Source organism: Pseudophryne corroboree, chromosome 4, assembly GCF_028390025.1.
Source record: "Pseudophryne corroboree isolate aPseCor3 chromosome 4, aPseCor3.hap2, whole genome shotgun sequence".
Lineage (NCBI taxonomy): Eukaryota > Metazoa > Chordata > Amphibia > Anura > Myobatrachidae > Pseudophryne > Pseudophryne corroboree.
Window position 1 is genome coordinate 195,729,622 of NC_086447.1, and position 22,863 is coordinate 195,752,484.

General features: G+C 42.4%; 1 protein-coding gene across 3 annotated transcripts; it reads right to left on the reverse strand.

Annotated features, from left to right (window-relative positions):
- Positions 1–3,485: 3,485 nt before the first annotated feature.
- On the reverse strand, positions 3,486–21,664 carry AMER3 (APC membrane recruitment protein 3). Of its 3 annotated transcripts, none has more exons than XM_063915707.1 (3): positions 21,444–21,664; positions 6,018–8,624; positions 3,486–5,275 (listed from the first exon to the last, which is right to left on the reverse strand). In XM_063915707.1, exon 2 carries the CDS (start codon positions 8,607–8,609, stop codon positions 6,042–6,044), a length of 2,568 nt encoding a protein of 855 aa, XP_063771777.1. In that variant the 5' UTR covers positions 8,610–8,624; positions 21,444–21,664; the 3' UTR covers positions 3,486–5,275; positions 6,018–6,041. The 3 variants fall into 3 exon arrangements, with proteins under 3 accessions (XP_063771777.1, XP_063771775.1, XP_063771776.1); XM_063915705.1 differs by having other exon boundaries at positions 6,015–8,624; XM_063915706.1 differs by lacking the exon at positions 21,444–21,664 and adding an exon at positions 19,174–19,284 and having other exon boundaries at positions 6,015–8,624.
- Between the last annotated feature and the right edge of the window lie 1,199 nt (positions 21,665–22,863).

The window sequence follows — 22,863 nt, forward strand, 5'->3', positions numbered from 1 at the left end:
GTTAATTCTGTAGTTGTTTATCTCAACACGAAGTAGGACTTCTACCACTCTATAATAGTATAATAATATCAAGCTGCATCTCCTCCTCTAGAGATCATGGGGGTAATTCTGAGTTGATCGCAGCAGTAAGTTTGTTAGCAATTGGGCAAACCCATGTGCAGTGCAGGGGGGGGCAGATATAACATGTGCAGAGAGAGTTAGATTTGGGTGGGTTATACTGTTTCTGTGCAGGGTAAATACTGGCTGCTTTGTTTTTACACTGCAATTTAGATTTCAGTTTGAACACACCCCACCCAAATCTAACTCTCTCTGCACATGTTATATCTGTCCCCCCTGCAGTGCACATGGTTTTGCCCAACTACTAACAAATCTGCTGCTGCGATCAACTCAGAATTAGGCCCCATGTTCCAGGCTGTATACTTGAATTACACATTATACATGTTACCTTATACTGCACAGATGTATGATGTATTCCTTACAGCGCATTGCTATTATTAATCTGGTACATTACCATGCATGCACTAGCAGTATTTATTACAGGGGTAGCCAATCCTGGTCCTCGAGAGCTACCAACATTTCTCATTTTCCAGGGCTCCTCACAGAATCACAAGTGAAGTAACTAGTTCCAACTGTGGATCTTTTAAAATGTGTCAGTTAGTAATGACTGCACCTGTGCACCTGCTAGGTGAGCTAGAAAACGTAAACTGTTGGTAGCTCTCGTGGACCAGGGTTGGCTACCACTGATTTACTATATATATTTATCAAGAGGCCCTGACCATGCACTCTCCAATGGTTAGATCCGCGCGTATTGTCAGAAGCGTGGCCAAACCCGACAGGTTTTAGCCCTGTTTCCGACAATGTCAATCCGACTTTAAAGAAAGTCGGATTGCCATTGTCGGGACTGGGCCAGACCTGTTGGTTTTGGCAGAGTCATTCTTTTACTTCAGCTTGAAACGCTGGATCACACTCCCCTTTACTCAGTTGCTAGGGAGCCGCTACTTCCTCCGGCAACCTGCCGCCTCTGCCTCTTCACTGAGCGGGCATGAATCAGAACAGCAGCAGCACCTCTCACTTCGCCTCCGCCCCTGGCCAGTGGCACCAACAGCGGCGCTTCTTACTTGTCCCTGTCAGCATGTATGCTCGACTTGAGTAGCGCTGCTCAGTCCCAGCGGCGCCGCTGTATGTTTACAGCATACAACGCGCTGGAGAACTGAGAGGCTATGCCTTCCTGTCAGCCAACGGGGACCCTGTTGCTGTGCTTTAAGAACGGCCAAATTCCATTGAATAGTGCTTTGTCGGATCCTTTCCGACAATGCTAGTCAGAAAGGATCCGACTTGTATTGAATATACCCCTTAGTCTAATAACTATTTCGAAATATGTCTATGAAGAGAGAGTGTAAATCTGCATACTCATTACATTACATATGCAAAGAACATGACAACTGCCACAGGCACATGGGCAAAGGGCGTAGCTACCATTGGTGCAGGGAGTGCAGCTGCTATGGGGCCCAGAGCTGAGAGGGGTCCACCTTCCCTGTCACAGTTACAGTGTTATATAAAAAAAAATTTCATATTGTGAGGCATATAGAGGCCTTTACAAAAGTTTGCCTTGTGATCTACAATGTATATTGTTATGCCCCTGTACCTGCATATTGTAATATGGTATATAAATTAACAGAAGGACATTATAATGTTACATAATATAAACTGGGGCACTGTAATATGGCACAATATGAAGTGGAGGTACTATAGTATGACATAATATGAACTGGGGTCACTTTAATATGACATAATATAACCTGGGTACACTGTAATAATGTGAATTGGGGGTGCTATGTTGCATAATGTGTACTATCAGCCCTACAATGTGACATAACGTGAACTAGGGCACTATTATGGTTCATAAAATAAACTAGGGCACTATTATAGGGCATAAAATTAAAAACTGCTGCAAAGAGGTGTCTCTCTAGAAGCATTGGGGCAGGGGCCCTTCAAATGTTGCTATGGGGCCCACAAAGTTCTAGCTATGCCCCTGCACATGGGCTTTCAGAGATAGGTTCCTGACAATGTCTACTAAGGCTAACAGTAGCGTTCAAAGAGCAAATGTACGGGAACACACATCCTGTGTCTTTAACCTACTTACAGCTGCGGATACCTGCTCACTGGGCAGTGTGTTCTGTATTGAAAGCGTTCCCATGATACTCATTTGCCCCTGAGCTAGCTCGTTGCAAAGCATCTAAAGACATATGAGGGTCTTGTGAAGTGGTTAGATGCAGTGGTAAAGTGGGAATAATCTAGAACTTTATAATGATACCCTCTAATAGTGGCCCAAAATAAGGACAAAAAGAATTTATTGTTGCAGCACTCAGATTTTATACCACAACTGCACAATACTCTACAATGGAGTGTAGTCAGGATGCCAGTGGTCGGGATCACGTTGGTCAGAATCCCAACACTGGAATCCCGACGCTCACAATGCCTACAGATGTCCAAGTAAAGTATTAGGGTTTGTTTTAGGGCTAGGGGTAGGTGCTAGGGGGAGGGCTAGAATGAGGCTGTGGGATGGGACGGGTATGTTTAGGCTGCAGGAGGGGATGGTTAGTTAGGCTGAGGTGATGGGGACAGGTAGGTTTAGGCTGCAGGAGGGGACGGTTAGGGTTAGTTAGGCTGAGGGGACGGTTAGAGTTGGTTAGGATGCAGGAGGGGGGGGGGTTAGGAGTAAAATACTTGCCAGGATCCATCTCATTCTGAGCATTGGGATTCTGCTGTCAGGATTCTGCCAGTCTGCCTGTCAGGATTCTGACCACTGGTTTTTCGATACAATATAACCCCTCTACAATATATACATTTTGATAATTATTTTTTATATCAGTGGGCAGAAAGGAAACATGCAAAAATATATTTGTTGTATTTTACTTTAGCTCCTAATAACAGTTACAAATATAAATGGAGACTTCAAACACCCTTAAGATGGTTTTGTGAAAGTGTATTTACATTTGTTGTGTAGCTGAGGATTCATTTTTTTCAACATTTGGCTAAAAGAAACTGGCTACAGTGTGCTTCAATGGAACAGCAAGTCTGCTGTGTTGCCAAAAATATCTGCCCCATAATGACTGCTTGATCTCAAATATTTTAAGATCTGGTAAGTTCCTGAAACTTATATTTCTATATGAAAATGTCATTAGAAGCTCTCCTACCTAGACAAAGTTGTATTTTATGCTCAGGGGTATATAAACTAGCCAGTTTAATTATAGGGCTATAGTAACAGAAGGATCCTTAACTTAAATTATTGATCCAAGGCTGCACATATTGTACTTATGTTTCTATCATTCAGATTATTCCTTTGTATGCAAATGTTGTTTCCTTTTATGAAGCTGTATGGGTAAATAAGACATGTTATAAAATGGTATTTAAAAAAAAATATTTTTAAAAAGTTGTTATTAGTTTTTAATATATACAGTAACATGCAATGAGCAGTTATTGCTTTAATGCTTCCATTAATTAATTTTACAAAGATTACACATTTTCAATCATTTTTAAAACATTCAGTTATAAATTACATTTATTATCTAAATTGATAAAACATCAAATTGTCCAGAACATTAAAATGTTACAGTACATTCCATTCAAGGGTACATTCACTGAGCTGAGTATTAATTTGACCATGGACTACACTAAACAATAAATACCAAGTAATTCTGCCTCAACTTGTTCTATATCCTGATAGGAGCTTAAGGGCAAATGTATCATAGACTAATAAGCGGTAACATCTGCATTTTCATTGACAATAGGCAAATGTTTAGTTTAGCAAGATGATTACCGTGTTGAAATCTACTGCAGGCAAAAGGCATACAATCATGCAGTCAACACAATGCTAACATATAGATATAGACAAAGGGGTCTATTCATGAAGCAGTGAAAAGTGTGGAGTAGTGAGCCAGTGGAGAAGTTGGCCATGGCAACCAATCAGCATTGAAGTAACATTTATAATTTGCATACTGTACAATTGTATGGAGCAGCTGATTGGTTGCATAAGGAGAGATAAATGACCAGCCAACCAGCTCCTGTCATTTTTAAAACACAGCCCCGTGACATGGCAGTTAGGAAGTTGATTGGCTGGTCATTTATTTCTCCTTATGCGTCTCAGATTTATCTCTTGTTAACGCTTAATATATTTGGGTCTTGGGCCCTTGTTTGTTACTTGAATGTTATTACCCCCTCTTGTGCTTTTGTGGTAGTAAAAACACAAAAGCTGCTCTGTATGAATAATCATTGCAGCATATGAGGTAGAAAAGGTTCCAGCTTTCCTACAGTCTATAAAACTAAATTTAGAGATATGTTGGTTCAGATTTACCTGGATTTACTTGGATCTAAAAACGACATCTTATTGGCTATCTGGCTGTCATGTGTTTTGGATAGCCTATAAGAAGCCAAATAATCCAAACTTGCACTGATTTGGCGTTAAGAACCAAGTAAATCCGAACCCGCACATCTCTTGTCAGAATTATATAGAACATTGTGTTTTGTATATATATCTGAGAAAGTGACGTGTTGCCATACAGTCAATGTACCATTAGGGGCAGAGGGAGACGTTTCATAAGCTGCGGTAAGATTTCAGCAGCTGCTTTTAGCCTTTAACTTCTAAGACCCTCTCACCACTCCCTCCATTCTTCTCTCTCATACTTCTTTTCATTTTGAAATCTGCAATTAAAAGGAGCATGTACATGAGTACATAAGTACATGTAGTTTTACCCATGGGCAGAAAAAAAGACAGAAGAAATCTATGTAGTGATCTCCTGCTGGAGAGATGTATTGGTAGGTCAGCCAGCCAAGTAGCTTGTTTGATTGAGGGCTGTTGCAAACGAAGGAATCACAGATCATAGGATGCCTCATTCTCACATATGAATAGCCTTAAAACATTGGAACTCTTCCAGCTTCCAATCGCTGATGTAGCTAATTATGCAGTTCTTTGCTGATACGCATCTTGTACTACACAGATTGTCCGTACATTGGCGTAACTCCTGGAGGCAACGCAAGTGTTGGTCTCAGGGTGGCACAGTGATTTGTGATTCCAGCAGGGGCACCAAGACCAAGGGATTGTGCATAATACTTGGCCTGGGTTACTAAGAAACAAAGGGAAAGGGAGAGATTTGCCCTCCTTGCAACACAGATGAAGTTCCGTCATTGTGTGCGTATTTATGTCATAAAATTCTGTTCTTCATTTAGTGTTTTATTATCCTATATAGTCTCTTCTTGTTTTTTGTTATTAACAATCCTGTAAAAGAAAATAGACACAAACAGCTCATTGACTAATGTTAAACCTTACTTCTTACACTTCAGGTTTTCAGGGCTATAATATACTGACTCTGTCATAGACTATCCATCATGTGTTACAATCAAACAAATGTTTCCAATAATTCAGTCTACAGAGCACTAAGATCAGCTTGAGATAGTTTCATATAACTTTGATTTTTACTTTATTTGTAACCACAACGTGGGTGGCAATTTGTACCTTAAAAATGCCAGTAGAATAAAAATCTTACATATTTTATTGTTGGATGTTAATATTAGTACTATTGGAATTTGTATCACCAAAAATTCAATATATGTGGAAAAATATATAAAAGTATACATTTCAATATAATAGTGTACTGTAGACATAGCACATTTGTAAAAAAAAAAAAAATTGACGGAGATGACTTCTGACAAAAATATATATTTTATGTCAGGGGCGGACTTTCTATCTGGCACTTCTGGCAAATGTCAGAAGGTCCGATGGCCTCATGAACATCGGCCATGTCCAGCCACACAGAGAGACGGGCTGGGGCCATGCAGCTCCTCCTCCCAGCCCTCTGATCTGCCATCCGACATATAGAAACACAGGGGCGTGCCTGGAGGCTATGCCACCATGAGCCATGACCACGCCCCCTTCTAGCTGCACTTGTACAGCCCCATTTCATCCCTGTTTTATGTAAAAATGACAATGCTTAAAAAACATGACTACTGATACTTACTACCTTCTCCAATGAAAGCCGTAGGGCTTATGGGCTGAAAGTCATCCTGTCTGTATTATAGATGTCTATGGATGAAGCACCTGAATCTGGTGTAAAGTCATCATTACCATTTGGTGACTGGTTGTTGTACTTTCTTGTGTTAAAAAATATTATTTTATCTTCTAAGTTGTGAACTTTGTACAAAACCGAAGAGCAGCGAGAGATCACAGATGAACATGGAGATTTAAAAAACTCTTGGAAGTTTGGCCTGCTGGCAACCTTAGAAGTTTGTGTTTCCTTAAAGTTTTTCAGTATACATTGAAGGTTGCTAATATATTCATACTTTGAATTTTTCTCACACATTTTGTTTGGCAGAGGTTGCTCATCAATATCAGATTTCAGCTTCTTTGTGTGTACATCAGATAATGAGGCTTGCTGAAGGGGTATGTCCGGAGTCCCCTTTTCATGCTGATCAACCGAATTCTTGAAATTTTGAGCAATTTCATAAGGTCTCATTATCTTGCACGGATTATACAGTGTACTCCGGTTGCCAAATGTTATATGCAATGATGACATTTGAGCAGTGCACTTCTCCAGAATTTTAATTAGACATCTGTCATTTTCAGATTTGGTCCATGTGAAATATTGTAGGCCTAATGACTGTAAAGAGTTTAGATGGGTATAGGAAGGAAGTACCTCTGTTCCACTTAGCTTATGTGGGAAAGCTCTAGGAACTATAGTATTGCTGTGTGGACTGAATAATTCTAAATCATGTTTGTATTCACTAATAGTAGTTGAACTCTTTAGGACTGGTGGTTTCTCTAAATGCTCCTCATGTTTGCTAATTTCAGGTATGCAGTTTATTGCAGTTATTTCTGTAAATGTGCTATATGTAGTACCAGCCACTATAATATCATCCAGTGTATTTATAGAATCTGCAATATGATTTCTTATAAAACCAGGCTCTTTTTGGCAACATTCCCATTGTGATGTGATTTGGTCTTTGCTGTCTCTGGTCATTGTTGACATTTCTATTTCTGTGTTGCCATCATTTAACTGAGGTTCCTCTACTGGTTCTTTTGAGTTATCGGTAAGACTTATGTCATTGGTTTCAGATTCATGTATCTTTCCATTGTTTTTTAACCAGTTTACCATACCTATGGTTAAAGACAGCTCTGTGTCACATAATTTCAACAAACATTCTCTCCCTTTCCATGTACTTTGAAGAGCACTATCTTCATTGAGGTCCTTAGCAGATTGAGGAGTTAGGTTTTCTTGGGATCCCACACAAAAACTATAAATTGATTTAGAATTATTGGTATTGTGACCAGAAACCGACAAGTCACAATCCTGAGCAGACCATGGCTTTGTTTTGCATGAATCCCAAAATAACTCGTAGAGGGCATCTCCACTGTAACTATCTCTTGGCAGTGGCCTAGGAGCTCCTGCCTCTTTTCTGTCTTCTTCCAATCCTGGAGAATATGAATCATAATATCCTTCATCACTTGTGGACACTGGGGACTCCAGATCATTAATATTTTCACTAGAAGACATCAGATCATTGAAGGAGGAGTTGGAAACTTGGTCTCTTGACATGTTGTCAGTGGTTTTCTCTTTAATTAATGCATTTGAGTCTGGCAAGGACTTGGTTTCAGAAAGTACATTTGTGCATAATTTCATGGCAGATGAGTTGATGTGTCCACGCAATCTGGAAACATCTATAGACTCAGACTTGGCTGGAGATGCAAGTCGCTCTACTCCTCCCTGGAAACTAGCAGCTAATGAACTTGGTTTAGAAATGAAGGTCACTCTGCTGTTTTCAATATCAATAAAAGAGGAACATTCATCTGCAAATATTTCCCCGCAACCAGTGAATGAGTCAAAACTTTTGAGAGACGTGACATCCTCACACAGTGCTTTGAAAGGATTAATGGTGTCAATGTACATTTCTCGGTCAGGGAACTCAGGAGCCAGGAAATCATCAGAAGATATCTCAGCAATATCAAGTCGATGCTCTGTATTGTCTGTTCTCTCTTCCTTCAGTTTGAAAATCACTGGCTGGAGCATCTCGCCTTCTGATATGGCATCCTGTTGCTTATTTTTCTTTAAATTAAATATATTCTTTAAGCTTTTTTTAGATCTTCTCAGCGAAATTCTTTTTCTTGGCAGTGATTTTGCAACTGTTGGCACAAAAGGCATCTGAGGCACAAAGTTTCTATAGTCTATCATAGTTTGTTTACATGTTGGTTGCCTTGAGAAGTGTATGTTATTCCTTTTGCCGCCAGGATCTTCAACAAGGCCGGGGGAACTGACACTGCTGGATAGCTTACCCTGTACACTATGGCCAAGGCTTTTCTCTGGCTTGTCCTCCCCTAGAGAACAATCATGTGGTCTACTTCTACTTCTAGTGAATTTTGGGCAGTGGATCTTATCATCTGCTTCTTTTGTGCAAATATTGTTAGACATTCTTTGTGCATCATTCTTTTTAATATAACATTCATTAATATTTTTCCTCAATTCTGCATTCTTTTTCTCTTTGCCTCCAGTTGGTCGAATCTTTTCTGGTCGGTTTTGTGCGTAACTTTTTATAAAGGTTTTGCCACGGATCAGTTCCATTTTTAAAATGTTTTTCTGTAAATACATAAGACAAAGGTATTTGTTTAATGTTCAAAAAAGTTGGATCAATCCTCACCATAAAGATGGGTTTAATGTAAAGCAACTTTCTAATATTATACAATATTTAATTGTCCCTGCTAATGCCATGCAATGCACTTTTCATGTTGTACACTGGATAGCCAAAAAATGTATGTGTGTCATATGTGAGATTTTACAGTATAATTTGAATGGTAGTCAGTTCCCTCTAAGCTGAGTTATCGCCACACAATAGTGTTATCTTATGATAGGCTGTTTGGCCTCAGGAGCAACACATATTAACACTTATTTTCATATGTACTTTCATCCCTATCGTGTGTTTTGTTTCAATGTAACTAATTTCCTACCTTCACTTTTCACTACTTTACCTCTCACTACATTATTTCTCACTTCATTACCTCTCACTAATTTACCCCTGCTGTTTTCACTAACCTATTTTCACTATATATTTTTTCACTTTAGTGGTGCCCTGGGGTCACTCAGCTGCTTCATTTTGGGGTGTCCTGTGCCCTAGATTTGTACCCCCAAAATGTTAGGGACTTGCCCGACTAAGGAGGTCACCTGAACGCAGTGGGCAAGCCGTTACTTGTGGCCATAACTATGCGAAGAACCTCGCTCAAAATGCAAAATTTTATTGCAATGATTATTATTAATAAATTGGTAGTGATTGAATTGTGCACCTGCAACCTTTTTCTTTGTATGCAGTACTACTGAAAGGTCTCCGCAGGGTCGCACTTCTCATTACCTGTGTGCACCCCAGAACCGCCTGTATACCTAATGCTGTGTATTTACATACACAATAGAAGGCCAGAGACTGCTTCTGCCTGGTGGTAGCACCCACGCCCACCTGTCCTATATATTGGTTTTAATTAGGTTCCTGACATTTCTTAGACTGCATGCAGAGCAAGGTGAGTCCTGCACAAATGTATATCGAATTATCAGATGGGGTGGATTTCTGGAGTGTGGGTCCCCCTGGACTGTTGTGGCTGTTTGGCCTCAGGAGCAACACACATTAACACTTATTTTCATATTTACTTTCATCCCTATCGTGTGTTTTGTTTCAATGTAATTCATTTCCTACCTTCACGTTTCACTACTTTACCTCTCACTACTTTATTTCTCACTTCATTACCTCTCACTAATTTAACCCTGCTGTTATCAGCAGCCTCTCTCACTAACCTATTTTCACTATTTATTTTTTCAGTTTTGTGTTGCCCTGGGGTCACTCAGCTGCTAGAGATGAGCGCCGGAAATTTTTCGGGTTTTGTGTTTTGGTTTTGGGTTCGGTTCCGCGGCCGTGTTTTGGGTTCGACCGCGTTTTGGCAAAACCTCACCGAATTTTTTTTGTCGGATTCGGGTGTGTTTTGGATTCGGGTGTTTTTTTCAAAAAACACTAAAAAACAGCTTAAATCATAGAATTTGGGGGTCATTTTGATCCCAAAGTATTATTAACCTCAAAAACCATAATTTACACTCATTTTCAGTCTATTCTGAATACCTCACACCTCACAATATTATTTTTAGTCCTAAAATTTGCACCTAGGTCGCTGGATGACTAAGCTAAGCGACCCTAGTGGCCGACACAAACACCGGGCCCATCTAGGAGTGTCACTGCAGTGTCACGCAGGATGTCCCTTCCAAAAAACCCTCCCCAAACAGCACATGACGCAAAGAAAAAAAGAGGCGCAATGAGGTAGCTGTGTGAGTAAGATAAGCGACCCTAGTGGCCGACACAAACACCGGGCCCATCTAGGAGTGTCACTGCAGTGTCACGCAGGATGTCCCTTCCAAAAAACCCACCCCAAACAGCACATGACGCAAAGAAAAAAAGAGGCGCAATGAGGTAGCTGTGTGAGTAAGATAAGCGACCCTAGTGGCCGACACAAACACCGGGCCCATCTAGGAGTGGCACTGCAGTGTCACGCAGGATGTCCCTTCCAAAAAACCCTCCCCAAACAGCACATGACGCAAAGAAAAAAAGAGGCGCAATGAGGTAGCTGACTGTGTGAGTAAGATAAGCGACCCTAGTGGCCGACACAAACACCGGGCCCATCTAGGAGTGTCACTGCAGTGTCACGCAGGATGTCCCTTCCAAAAAACCCTCCCCAAACAGCACATGACGCAAAGAAAAAAAGAGGCGCAATGAGGTAGCTGACTGTGTGAGTAAGATAAGCGACCCTAGTGGCCGACACAAACACCGGGCCCATCTAGGAGTGTCACTGCAGTGTCACGCAGGATGTCCCTTCCAAAAAACCCTCCCCAAACAGCACATGACGCAAAGAAAAAAAGAGGCGCAATGAGGTAGCTGTGTGAGTAAGATAAGCGACCCTAGTGGCCGACACAAACACCGGGCCCATCTAGGAGTGGCACTGCAGTGTCACGCAGGATGTCCCTTCCAAAAAACCCTCCCCAAACAGCACATGACGCAAAGAAAAATTAAAGAAAAAAGAGGTGCAAGATGGAATTGTCCTTGGGCCCTCCCACCCACCCTTATGTTGTATAAACAGGACATGCACACTTTAACCAACCCATCATTTCAGTGACAGGGTCTGCCACACGACTGTGACTGAAATGACGGGTTGGTTTGGACCCCCACCAAAAAAGAAGCAATTAATCTCTCCTTGCACAAACTGGCTCTACAGAGGCAAGATGTCCACCTCATCATCATCCTCCGATATATCACCGTGTACATCCCCCTCCTCACAGATTATCAATTCGTCCCCACTGGAATCCACCATCTCAGCTCCCTGTGTACTTTGTGGAGGCAATTGCTGCTGGTCAATGTCTCCACGGAGGAATTGATTATAATTCATTTTAATGAACATCATCTTCTCCACATTTTCTGGATGTAACCTCGTACGCTGATTGCTGACAAGGTGAGCGGCGGCACTAAACACTCTTTCGGAGTACACACTTGTGGGAGGGCAACTTAGGTAGAATAAAGCCAGTTTGTGCAAGGGCCTCCAAATTGCCTCTTTTTCCTGCCAGTATAAGTACGGACTGTGTGACGTGCCTACTTGGATGCGGTCACTCATATAATCCTCCACCATTCTTTCAATGTTGAGAGAATCATATGCAGTGACAGTAGACGACATGTCCGTAATCGTTGTCAGGTCCTTCAGTCCGGACCAGATGTCAGCATCAGCAGTCGCTCCAGACTGCCCTGCATCACCGCCAGCGGGTGGGCTCGGAATTCTGAGCCTTTTCCTCGCACCCCCAGTTGCGGGAGAATGTGAAGGAGGAGATGTTGACAGGTCGCGTTCCGCTTGACTTGACAATTTTCTCACCAGCAGGTCTTTCAACCCCAGCAGACTTGTGTCTGCCGGAAAGAGAGATCCAAGGTAGGCTTTAAATCTAGGATCGAGCACGGTGGCCAAAATGTAGTGCTCTGATTTCAACAGATTGACCACCCGTGAATCCTTGTTAAGCGAATTAAGGGCTCCATCCACAAGTCCCACATGCCTAGCGGAATCGCTCCGTGTTAGCTCCTCCTTCAATGTCTCCAGCTTCTTCTGCAAAAGCCTGATGAGGGGAATGACCTGACTCAGGCTGGCAGTGTCTGAACTGACTTCACGTGTGGCAAGTTCAAAGGGCATCAGAACCTTGCACAACGTTGAAATCATTCTCCACTGCGCTTGAGACAGGTGCATTCCACCTCCTATATCGTGCTCAATTGTATAGGCTTGAATGGCCTTTTGCTGCTCCTCCAACCTCTGAAGCATATAGAGGGTTGAATTCCACCTCGTTACCACTTCTTGCTTCAGATGATGGCAGGGCAGGTTCAGTAGTTTTTGGTGGTGCTCCAGTCTTCTGTACGTGGTGCCTGTACGCCGAAAGTGTCCCGCAATTCTTCTGGCCACCGACAGCATCTCTTGCACGCCCCTGTCGTTTTTTAAATAATTCTGCACCACCAAATTCAAGGTATGTGCAAAACATGGGACGTGCTGGAATTTGCCCATATTTAATGCACACACAATATTGCTGGCGTTGTCCGATGCCACAAATCCACAGGAGAGTCCAATTGGGGTAAGCCATTCCGCGATGATCTTCCTCAGTTGCCGTAAGAGGTTTTCAGCTGTGTGCATATTCTGGAAACCGGTGATACAAAGCGTAGCCTGCCTAGGAAAGAGTTGGCGTTTGCGAGATGCTGCTACTGGTGCCGCCGCTGCTGTTCTTGCGGCGGGAGTCCATACATCTACCCAGTGGGCTGTCACAGTCATATAGTCCTGACCCTGCCCTGCTCCACTTGTCCACATGTCCGTGGTTAAGTGGACATTGGGTACAGCTGCATTTTTTAGGACACTGGTGACTCTTTTTCTGAGGTCTGTGTACATTTTCGGTATCGCCTGCCTAGAGAAATGGAACCTAGATGGTATTTGGTACCGGGGACACAGTACCTCCAACAAGTCTCTAGTTGGCTCTGCAGTAATGATGGATACCGGAACCACGTTTCTCACCACCCAGGATGCCAAGGCCTCAGTTATCCGCTTTGCAGTAGGATGACTGCTGTGATATTTCATCTTCCTCGCAAAGGACTGTTGGACAGTCAATTGCTTGGTGGAAGTAGTAAAAGTGGTCTTACGACTTCCCCTCTGGGATGACCATCGACTCCCAGCAGCAACAACAGCAGCGCCAGCAGCAGTAGGCGTTACACGCAAGGATGCATCGGAGGAATCCCAGGCAGGAGAGGAATCGTCAGAATTGCCAGTGACATGGCCTGCAGGACTATTGGCATTCCTGGGGAAGGAGGAAATTGACACTGAGGGAGTTGGTGGGGTGGTTTGCGTGAGCTTGGTTACAAGAGGAAGGGATTTACTGGTCAGTGGACTGCTTCCGCTGTCACCCAAAGTTTTTGAACTTGTCACTGACTTATTATGAATGCGCTGCAGGTGACGTATAAGGGAGGATGTTCCGAGGTGGTTAACGTCCTTACCCCTACTTATTACAGCTTGACAAAGGCAACACACGGCTTGACACCTGTTGTCCGCATTTCTGTTGAAATACTTCCACACCGAAGAGCTGATTTTTTTGGTATTTTCACCAGGCATGTCAGTGGCCATATTCCTCCCACGGACAACAGGTGTCTCCCCGGGTGCCTGACTTAAACAAACCACCTCACCATCAGAATCCTCCTGGTCAATTTCCTCCCCAGCGCCAGCAACACCCATATCCTCCTCATCCTGGTGTACTTCAACACTGACATCTTCAATCTGACTATCAGGAACTGGACTGCGGGTGCTCCTTCCAGCACTTGCAGGGGGCGTGCAAATGGTGGAAGGCGCATGCTCTTCACGTCCAGTGTTGGGAAGGTCAGGCATCGCAACCGACACAATTGGACTCTCCTTGTGGATTTGGGATTTCGAAGAACGCACAGTTCTTTGCGGTGCTTTTGCCAGCTTGAGTCTTTTCAGTTTTCTAGCGAGAGGCTGAGTGCTTCCATCCTCATGTGAAGCTGAACCACTAGCCATGAACATAGGCCAGGGCCTCAGCCGTTCCTTGCCACTCCGTGTGGTAAATGGCATATTGGCAAGTTTACGCTTCTCCTCCGACAATTTTATTTTAGGTTTTGGAGTCCTTTTTTTACTGATATTTGGTGTTTTGGATTTGACATGCTCTGTACTATGACATTGGGCATCGGCCTTGGCAGACGACGTTGCTGGCATTTCATCGTCTCGGCCATGACTAGTGGCAGCAGCTTCAGCACGAGGTGGAAGTGGATCTTGATCTTTCCCTAATTTTGGAACCTCAACATTTTTGTTCTCCATATTTTAATAGGCACAACTAAAAGGCACCTCAGGTAAACAATGGAGATGGATGGATACTAGTATACTTATGGATGGACTGCCGAGTGCCGACACAGAGGTAGCTACAGCCGTGGACTAACGTACTGTGTCTGCTGCTAATATAGACTGGATGATTGATAATGAGATGAAATCAATATATATATGTATGTATATATAAATATCACTAATACTGCAGCCGGACAGGTAGATAATATATTTATTAGGTAATGATGACTGATGACGGACCTGCTGGACACTGTCAGCTCAGCAGCACCGCAGACTGCTACAGTAAGCTACTATACTCTATAGTAGTATGTACAAAGAAGAAAGAAAAAAAAAAAACCACGGGTAGGTGGTATACAATTATGGATGGACTGCCGAGTGCCGACACAGAGGTAGCTACAGCCGTGGACTAACGTACTATGTCTGCTGCTAATATAGACTGGATGATTGATAATGAGATGAAATCAATATATATATGTATGTATATATAATATCACTAGTACTGCAGCCGGACAGGTAGATAATATATTTATTAGGTAATGATGACTGATGACGGACCTGCTGGACACTGTCAGCTCAGCAGCACCGCAGACTGCTACAGTAAGCTACTATACTCTATAGTAGTATGTACAAAGAAGAAAGAAAAAAAAAAAACCACGGGTAGGTGGTATACAATTATGGATGGACTGCCGAGTGCCGACACAGAGGTAGCTACAGCCGTGGACTAACGTACTGTGTCTGCTGCTAATATAGACTGGATGATTGATAATGAGATGAAATCAATATATATATGTATGTATATATAATATCACTAGTACTGCAGCCGGACAGGTAGATAATATATTTATTAGGTAATGATGACTGATGACGGACCTGCTGGACACTGTCAGCTCAGCAGCACCGCAGACTGCTACAGTAAGCTACTATACTATAGTAGTATGTACAAAGAAGAACGAAAAAAAAAAACCACGGGTAGGTGGTATACAATTATGGATGGACTGCTGAGTGCCGACACAGAGGTAGCTACAGCCGTGGACTAACGTACTGTGTCTGCTGCTAATATAGAGTCTAGACTGGATGATAAATTATTGATAATGAGATGAAATCAATATAATATCACTAGTACTGCAGCCGGACAGGTACTATATATATTTATTATGTAATGACTGATGACGGACCTGCTGGACACTGTCAGGTCAGCACAGCACCGCAGACTGCTACAGTAAGCTACTATAGTAGTATGTATAAAGAAGAATGAAAAAAAAAAAACCACGGGTAGGTGGTATACAATATTATATATATATATATATATATATATATATTATATACAATTATATATATATATATATATATATATATATATATATATATTAAACTGGTGGTGATTGATTATTAAACTGGTGGTCACTTCAGGACAGGTCACGTTGCAACTTGCAACTAGTACTCCGAGGCCTAAGCAGACAATCACAAAATATATTATTATACTGGTGGTCAGTGTGGTCACAACAATGGCAGTGTGGCACTGACTCTGGCAGCAAAAGTGTGCACTGTACGTTATATGTACTCCTGAGTCCTGCTCTCAGACTCTAACTGCTCCCCACTGTCAGTGTCTCCCCCACAAGTCAGATAATACACTTACAGTCACACTATCTAATCTATAAATATCACTTCAGCAAGTAGTATAGTAGTATACAGTAGTACTCCTCCTAATAATGCTCCCCGAAAATACTGTGTCTCTCTCTTCTCTAAACGGAGAGGACGCCAGCCACGTCCTCTCCCTATGACTCTCAATGCACGTGTGAAAATGGCGGCGACGCGCGGCTCCTTATATAGAATCCGAGTCTCGCGATAGAATCCGAGCCTCGCGAGAATCCGACAGCGTGATGATGACGTTCGGGCGCGCTCGGGTTAGCCGAGCAAGGCGGGAAGATCCGAGCCTGCTCGGACCCGTGTAAAAAACCTGAAGTTCGGACGGGTTCGGATTCAGAGGAACCGAACCCGCTCATCTCTATCAGCTGCTTCATTTTGGGGTGTCCTGTGCCCTAGATTTGTACCCCCCAAAAGGTTAGGGACTTGCCCAACTAATGAGGTCACCTGGACGCGTGGGCAAGCCGTTACGTGTGGCCATAACTATGCGAAGAACCTCGCTCAAAATGCAAAATTTTATTGCAATGATTATTATTAATAAATTGGTAATGTTTGAATTGTGTAACTGCAACCTTTTTCTTTGTATGCAGTACTACTGAAAGGTCTCCACAGGGTCACACCTCTCATTACCGGTGTGCACCCCATGATCCCTACTCCCAAGCATACATTGGGCAAGGTTACACTGAAGCAGAATTTCAATGCAGCACTTCTGAAAGGAATTTTCAGTGAAATAAGATTTTACCTGTTTCATTTGCAAACTGTTCACATTAGAGGGAACCAACTCAGTCCTCACAACACCAACATGATACGTTTTCTGTAGCTTCACACATGGGGGGTAATTCCAAGTTGATCGCAGCAGGGATTTTGTTAGCAGTTGGGCAAAACCATGTGCAGTGCAGGGCAGGCAGATTTAACATGTGCAGAGAGAGTTAGATTTGGGTGTGGTGTGTTCAATCTGCAATCTAATTTGCAGTGTAAAAATAAAGCAGCCAGTATTTACCCTGCACAGAAACAAAATAACCCACCCAAATCTAACTCTCTCTGCACATGTTATATCTGCCTCCCCTGCAGTGCACATGGTTTTGCCCAACTGCTAACAAAATTCCTGCTGCGATCAACTTGGAATTACCCCCATGGTACTGTACTAGGCATATTAAGAAGGCCACCATTTTTATTTATAAAGATGCAATAACTCCAATACAGTGGTGCCTCCTGCAACCATGTGAACTATCCCACATATCATACCATTACATCACTAGTAGTTTACAAAGTCCAAGCAACAGATGTTGGATGACTGGTCAAATTCCTTAAGGTAGAGATTTCTTCTAAACATGAGGAATAGATAGAGTGCTATGCTTCAGTAGGAAGCCCTGTCCTTATCGGCACTGCTATTTTTAAGATACTGTATAGTACCAATGTACAGTATGTGGCACTGACCGTTCTGACACCTGCTGCTATCAATTTTAATAGCTGCATGTGTCGCTTCCCATTTGCAGACACTATATCGTCTGCTGCGTCTGCCGGGCTCTGGGCTGCATATGACATCTCGCTTGGTAAAAAGGTTAAGCAGGAAGCATTAGGGGGTTTATTCAGGTTGGATCGCAGTGTGCGATCCAATCTGAATTTTTGCTGAAAAGTTGAGTGCGCATGTGCAGCGCCCGTCCTGCGAATGCGCCTGCATTTTCTGAAAATGCGATCGCCTCTGCCTGTCAATCAGGCAGAGGTGGTTGCGGGGGTGGGGTAACCCAAGCGGTGGGTGGTGCGGTGTGAATGGGGGCGAATCGGGGGCATGGTCGAGGTGGCTGTGTGACGTCACACGCAGCTGCCGCAACAGGTAAGATGGCGTCAGGACTCCTGCGGGCGCAGCTAAGCTGCGCCGGCAGGAGTCATCTTTAGTTTCTGCTGACAAGCAGAAATTGCAAAGCGATCGCAATTTCTGCTTGTTGAAGAGGGGGGGAGGCGCCGGTCAGCATGCTGGGCGGCCGTGCCCATAATTGGGTGGCCCCCAGCATGCGACCAAAAGGATACTGAATTAGCCCTTATACCTGCACAATTTGCGTGGGTATAATATATCTACCTCAGTATTTATGAGTTGTATTGCTTCTAGGTTGGGCATGAAATTCCGGCAGTTGGGAGACCGACAGCAGGATCCTGGCGGTCAGAATCCCAACAGCTTCTGGGTAAGAATTTCACCCTACACCTACTCTTACCCCGGCCCTAACCCTATCCTCCTCTTCCTGCAGCCTAAATGTTGTTACCCACAGCATAACCCTAACCCCCCCTGCAGTCCAACCTTACCTTCCCCCACTCCCACAGCCTGACCCTATATCATTTGATCGAATATTCGATATATCACCCGATGTGTACCCAGCTTTACTTTCTTAAGACAACTTTGACATCTTCTAAACTTCTAGAGACTCATCTGTTCCCCTCCAAAGATCTATATTGTGTGTGCTGTATTACATGCACAATATGCATAAATGTATTAGTGATATAAACAGTATCATCCATTAGCTGCAGCTGTTTGCTGCTTTGCTCCATAGCATCATTACCGAAAATCAGGCAGAGACTACTACTACATAGTCTGGCGGAACCTTACCACAACTGCTATGGGTTAAGCGGAGTGAATGTTTAAAATATCAGAAAACTTGTTAGCTGTTTAAAAATAGCTTATTTCAGACTTTGGCCATCAAGATTACACGAGGATCTCCAAAGCTACTTGGACTGAAATAACATATTTAATATAAGATGCGGCTACAATCAGGAAGACTAACTCTGAGGTTCTTGTAGCCTCTGAACCCCAGCTGTCATGACTTAAAGCTCAAAATAAAAATAACTCAACTGATCCTCATATTAAAACTGATCTAGCTTTACTAATAACTTTATCTTGGCCTTTCAAACAATCTATACAATAATGTCACCCAGGTTAACTTCTTTTTTACAAAGAAATGTTGGATGCCCAAATCATAACAGTTCTGAAACCTGGCAAAGACCACTCAGTCTTTCAAAATGACCATCCTGTAGCCTTCCTCAACTCATACAGTATATCAAAATGTTTGCTAGGTTGTTGGCTAGCAGACTTATCCAATACCTACCCATTTGGCTTCACAGGACCAGGTTGGATTAGATCTGGGAAGGCCAGCCCCCAATAATACGAGATTGGCTTATTAATATATTTGCTATTCATACATGTTTCCCCAAGCCTCTACTCCTCCTCTTGCAGCTTGCAAATAACATGTTTAATACAAGGAAAAATGATTTTATTGTAACACAAAGTTTCCACTGGTAATAATCAAAGACAGGCAGAGAAATGTCATTGAGTGTAATGTGATACAGCACATACTGTGATGAACATAGACAATGCATCTTATGATTATTACTGATTATTTATGATCACATGTACCTATCTATAAGGGGTATACATTCCTAATGTCTGGAGAGTTTTTTCTCTTCATGAAAATACTTTTTTTTATGTTTAGGAGATATGCTGGGTTCACTGAAACATTGATATAAACATATTGTTATTGTTTGGGTTTATATTAAACAAAAAAAAACAATATTTTTTTTTCCACGACTCTTTCTAAAGCTACATTTAGGCAATTAGCTTAACCAAGTGTAAGGATAGTATACTTTTTATTAGATTTGACACAGGAGAGCTCAGAGACAAAAATATACAACAGGGGCAGAACATGGTATCACCGATTTAATTGTAAAATTAGGGGCAAGCCCAGCAATGGCGATCCACCTGAGATTCTGCTCTTCAGAGTTTGGGCACACTGTGCAATGTGCATGCGATGCCTTCGCGGGCCAAAAAGCGTAGTGGAGGTCTTATAAGGGTGGCTCAGATTTGCCAGGTACCCCTTACCTCTAGCACCATAGTGGCTGCACCCTTGCAGTGCCAATACTTTATTTTTAAATTTATTTTATTATTTATTTTAGAAGTTATTTTTTTCCTTTTGAAGTTATATTGCAGCTGTACATGGAAGTAAAGAATCAGTGCATTCAAGGGTGACTGTATGTTGAGTGGTTTTGGGACCACCTACATTCTGTATGACATGCGTTCAAATTGTATCAGGGTCACAAGAACGATTGACACCACTTTGGAACCCCCGACTGAAGACTACAGATGTATCTTGCTGTTTGTGGTGCAGCCTGTGCCCCTCCAACATCAACTTACTTTCATGAGAATTTTAAATATATCCTGAAGCACAGCTGCTAGTCTGTAAGTGGCCAGTCTCACTAAACAAGGGGGGGGGGGGGATTATGGCAATGCCAGATCAACAATAAGGGAAGCTCTAATCTTAGTGAACTCTACCCAATTTGAAGTTTCTAGATTAAATATTCTTTAATTATTTTATGCATTATTATAATAAATATTTATAAATAAAAGAGACATTAAATCAGACCTAAATTAAGTAATACATATTTTTCATGGCAATAAAAATGTTTTACAACCTAAGCTCTAAAAACATGAGGCAGCAGACTGGGTGGTTATATATAGAATGTAGACCACCGTCATGATTTATTGTATTATACATTGTATTATACACTGCAGCCTACAACAGGTTATGGCAGCATTCAGACATTGCTAATAGCTAACGGTGATACCACTTCTCGCTGATAATCAGCGATATCATTATCACCCATCCTAGTAAAATACGTGTAGTGCCCCTGGTTTTATTTATGACACCAGAATATAATATGCTGCATATTATTAAAGCAACATATACACAATACATCAGTAAAATAATCATAAACTGAAGCTCATCAGTAAAAACCAAGGACTGTTCTGGGGAAAGCACATAACTGGGAGCAGTAGATCTGACACTGCAGCTCATCTCTTCCCCTAAGTGAAAATACATCCATAAGGAACACACTGTAGCTACTGAAAACACCCAGCCATGGAGCAGCAGGAACACCCGTGCCTCATCCGCTGTCATCTGTGCATGGTTACTCATGTAGGGATAATTATAGGTTCCTGCTGCTATGTGGCAAGGCAGGAGAGAGATGCTGAATACTGGAATGTGAGAAGAAAATATGTTCTATGTATGTTATTTAATTCCCTGTGACAGGTTCTAGATTTGTACGATGCTAAAGCATCATTGCAAAACATCTATATAGATGATGAAGAATAAAACACATTGACTGAAAATGGGTAACACATGCATCAATGAAATATAATGTATATGATACTGAAGTATATCAATGATTATGCATATAAAAATTAATAAATATAGATACACTTATAACAGTTCTAGAATAAAACACAATATGGCTTATGACTGATGTAGCAATGTCTCATTATCATATGTCACCCAGCAATCCGACATGCATTATAATTTGAAAAGAGAGGTCCGGTACTCACCGATGTATGTCAGTGAAGCTGATCCTCTTGGTTTACTACATTTTTTGCTTTGTGTTTTATAGTGATTTCCCCCAAGAGGTGATAATGCAGAGAACGGTGGTTTAGATGTGAAGGCTGCTTCCCCTGAGAGAGCTCTGGTTCCCCCCACCCTGCTTGCATCTGATACAATCTCCTGCACATTCATATCCAGCCCTGCTGCTCATACAGTACAGGCTCTGCAACATTCTATATGCTGCAAGTGATAGATGCACAACAATCTGCGCCAATAGTCTTGCCTTGTCAACCACTGCTATATTTTCCAGCCATGGCCTAACGCAATGGCAAATTATATTTTTATAAATGAGTTGATAAAGTATTAATAAATGATAAATGAACAGATACAGTTAAATAATTCATCTTTGACTATTCAGTGTAAAATAAGGAACAACATAAATATTGTATTGAGTCATAATTGCTTCATCTAATGATATGTAAATTGTTTTATTACCGTGAATACAGCCATAATATTAAAACCAGGGACGTGCGGTGAGCTAAATGGCTCAGGAGGCATTGGCTAGTACCAGAGCCAGATTTACACACAATATATAAACCAAAGGGTGCATTTTGATCAGAGCCAGATTAACCATGAGGTGGGTGGGGCTGCAGCTCCAGCCCCCCCCCCCATAAAAATAGGCCCACCAGAGACTGGCAGCATTCACACAAAAAACAAAAAAAAATAAGATTTTACTCACCGGTAAATCTATTTCTCGTAGTCCGTAGTGGATGCTGGGGACTCCGTAAGGACCATGGGGAATAGACGGCTCCGCAGGAGACTGGGCACATCTAAAGAAAGATTTAGGACTATCTGGTGTGCACTGGCTCCTCCCCCTATGACCCTCCTCCAAGCCTCAGTTAGGAACTGTGCCCGGAAGAGCTGACACAATAAGGAAGGATTTTGAATCCCGGGTAAGACTCATACCAGCCACACCAATCAAACCATATAACACGTGATAGGAACCCCGGTTAACAGTATGATAACAATTGGAGCCTCTGAAGAGATGGCTCACAACAAAACCCGATTTTTGTAACAATAACTATGTACAAGTATTGCAGACAATCCGCACTTGGGATGGGCGCCCAGCATCCACTACGGACTACGAGAAATAGATTTACCGGTGAGTAAAATCTTATTTTCTCTGACGTCCTAGTGGATGCTGGGGACTCCGTAAGGACCATGGGGATTATACCAAAGCTCCCAAACGGGCGGGAGAGTGCGGATGACTCTGCAGCACCGAATGAGAGAACTCCAGGTCCTCCTCAGCCAGGGAATCAAATTTGTAGAATTTAGCAAACGTGTTTGCCCCTGACCAAGTAGCTGCTCGGCAAAGTTGTAAAGCCGAGACCCCTCGGGCAGCCGCCCAAGATGAGCCCACCTTCCTTG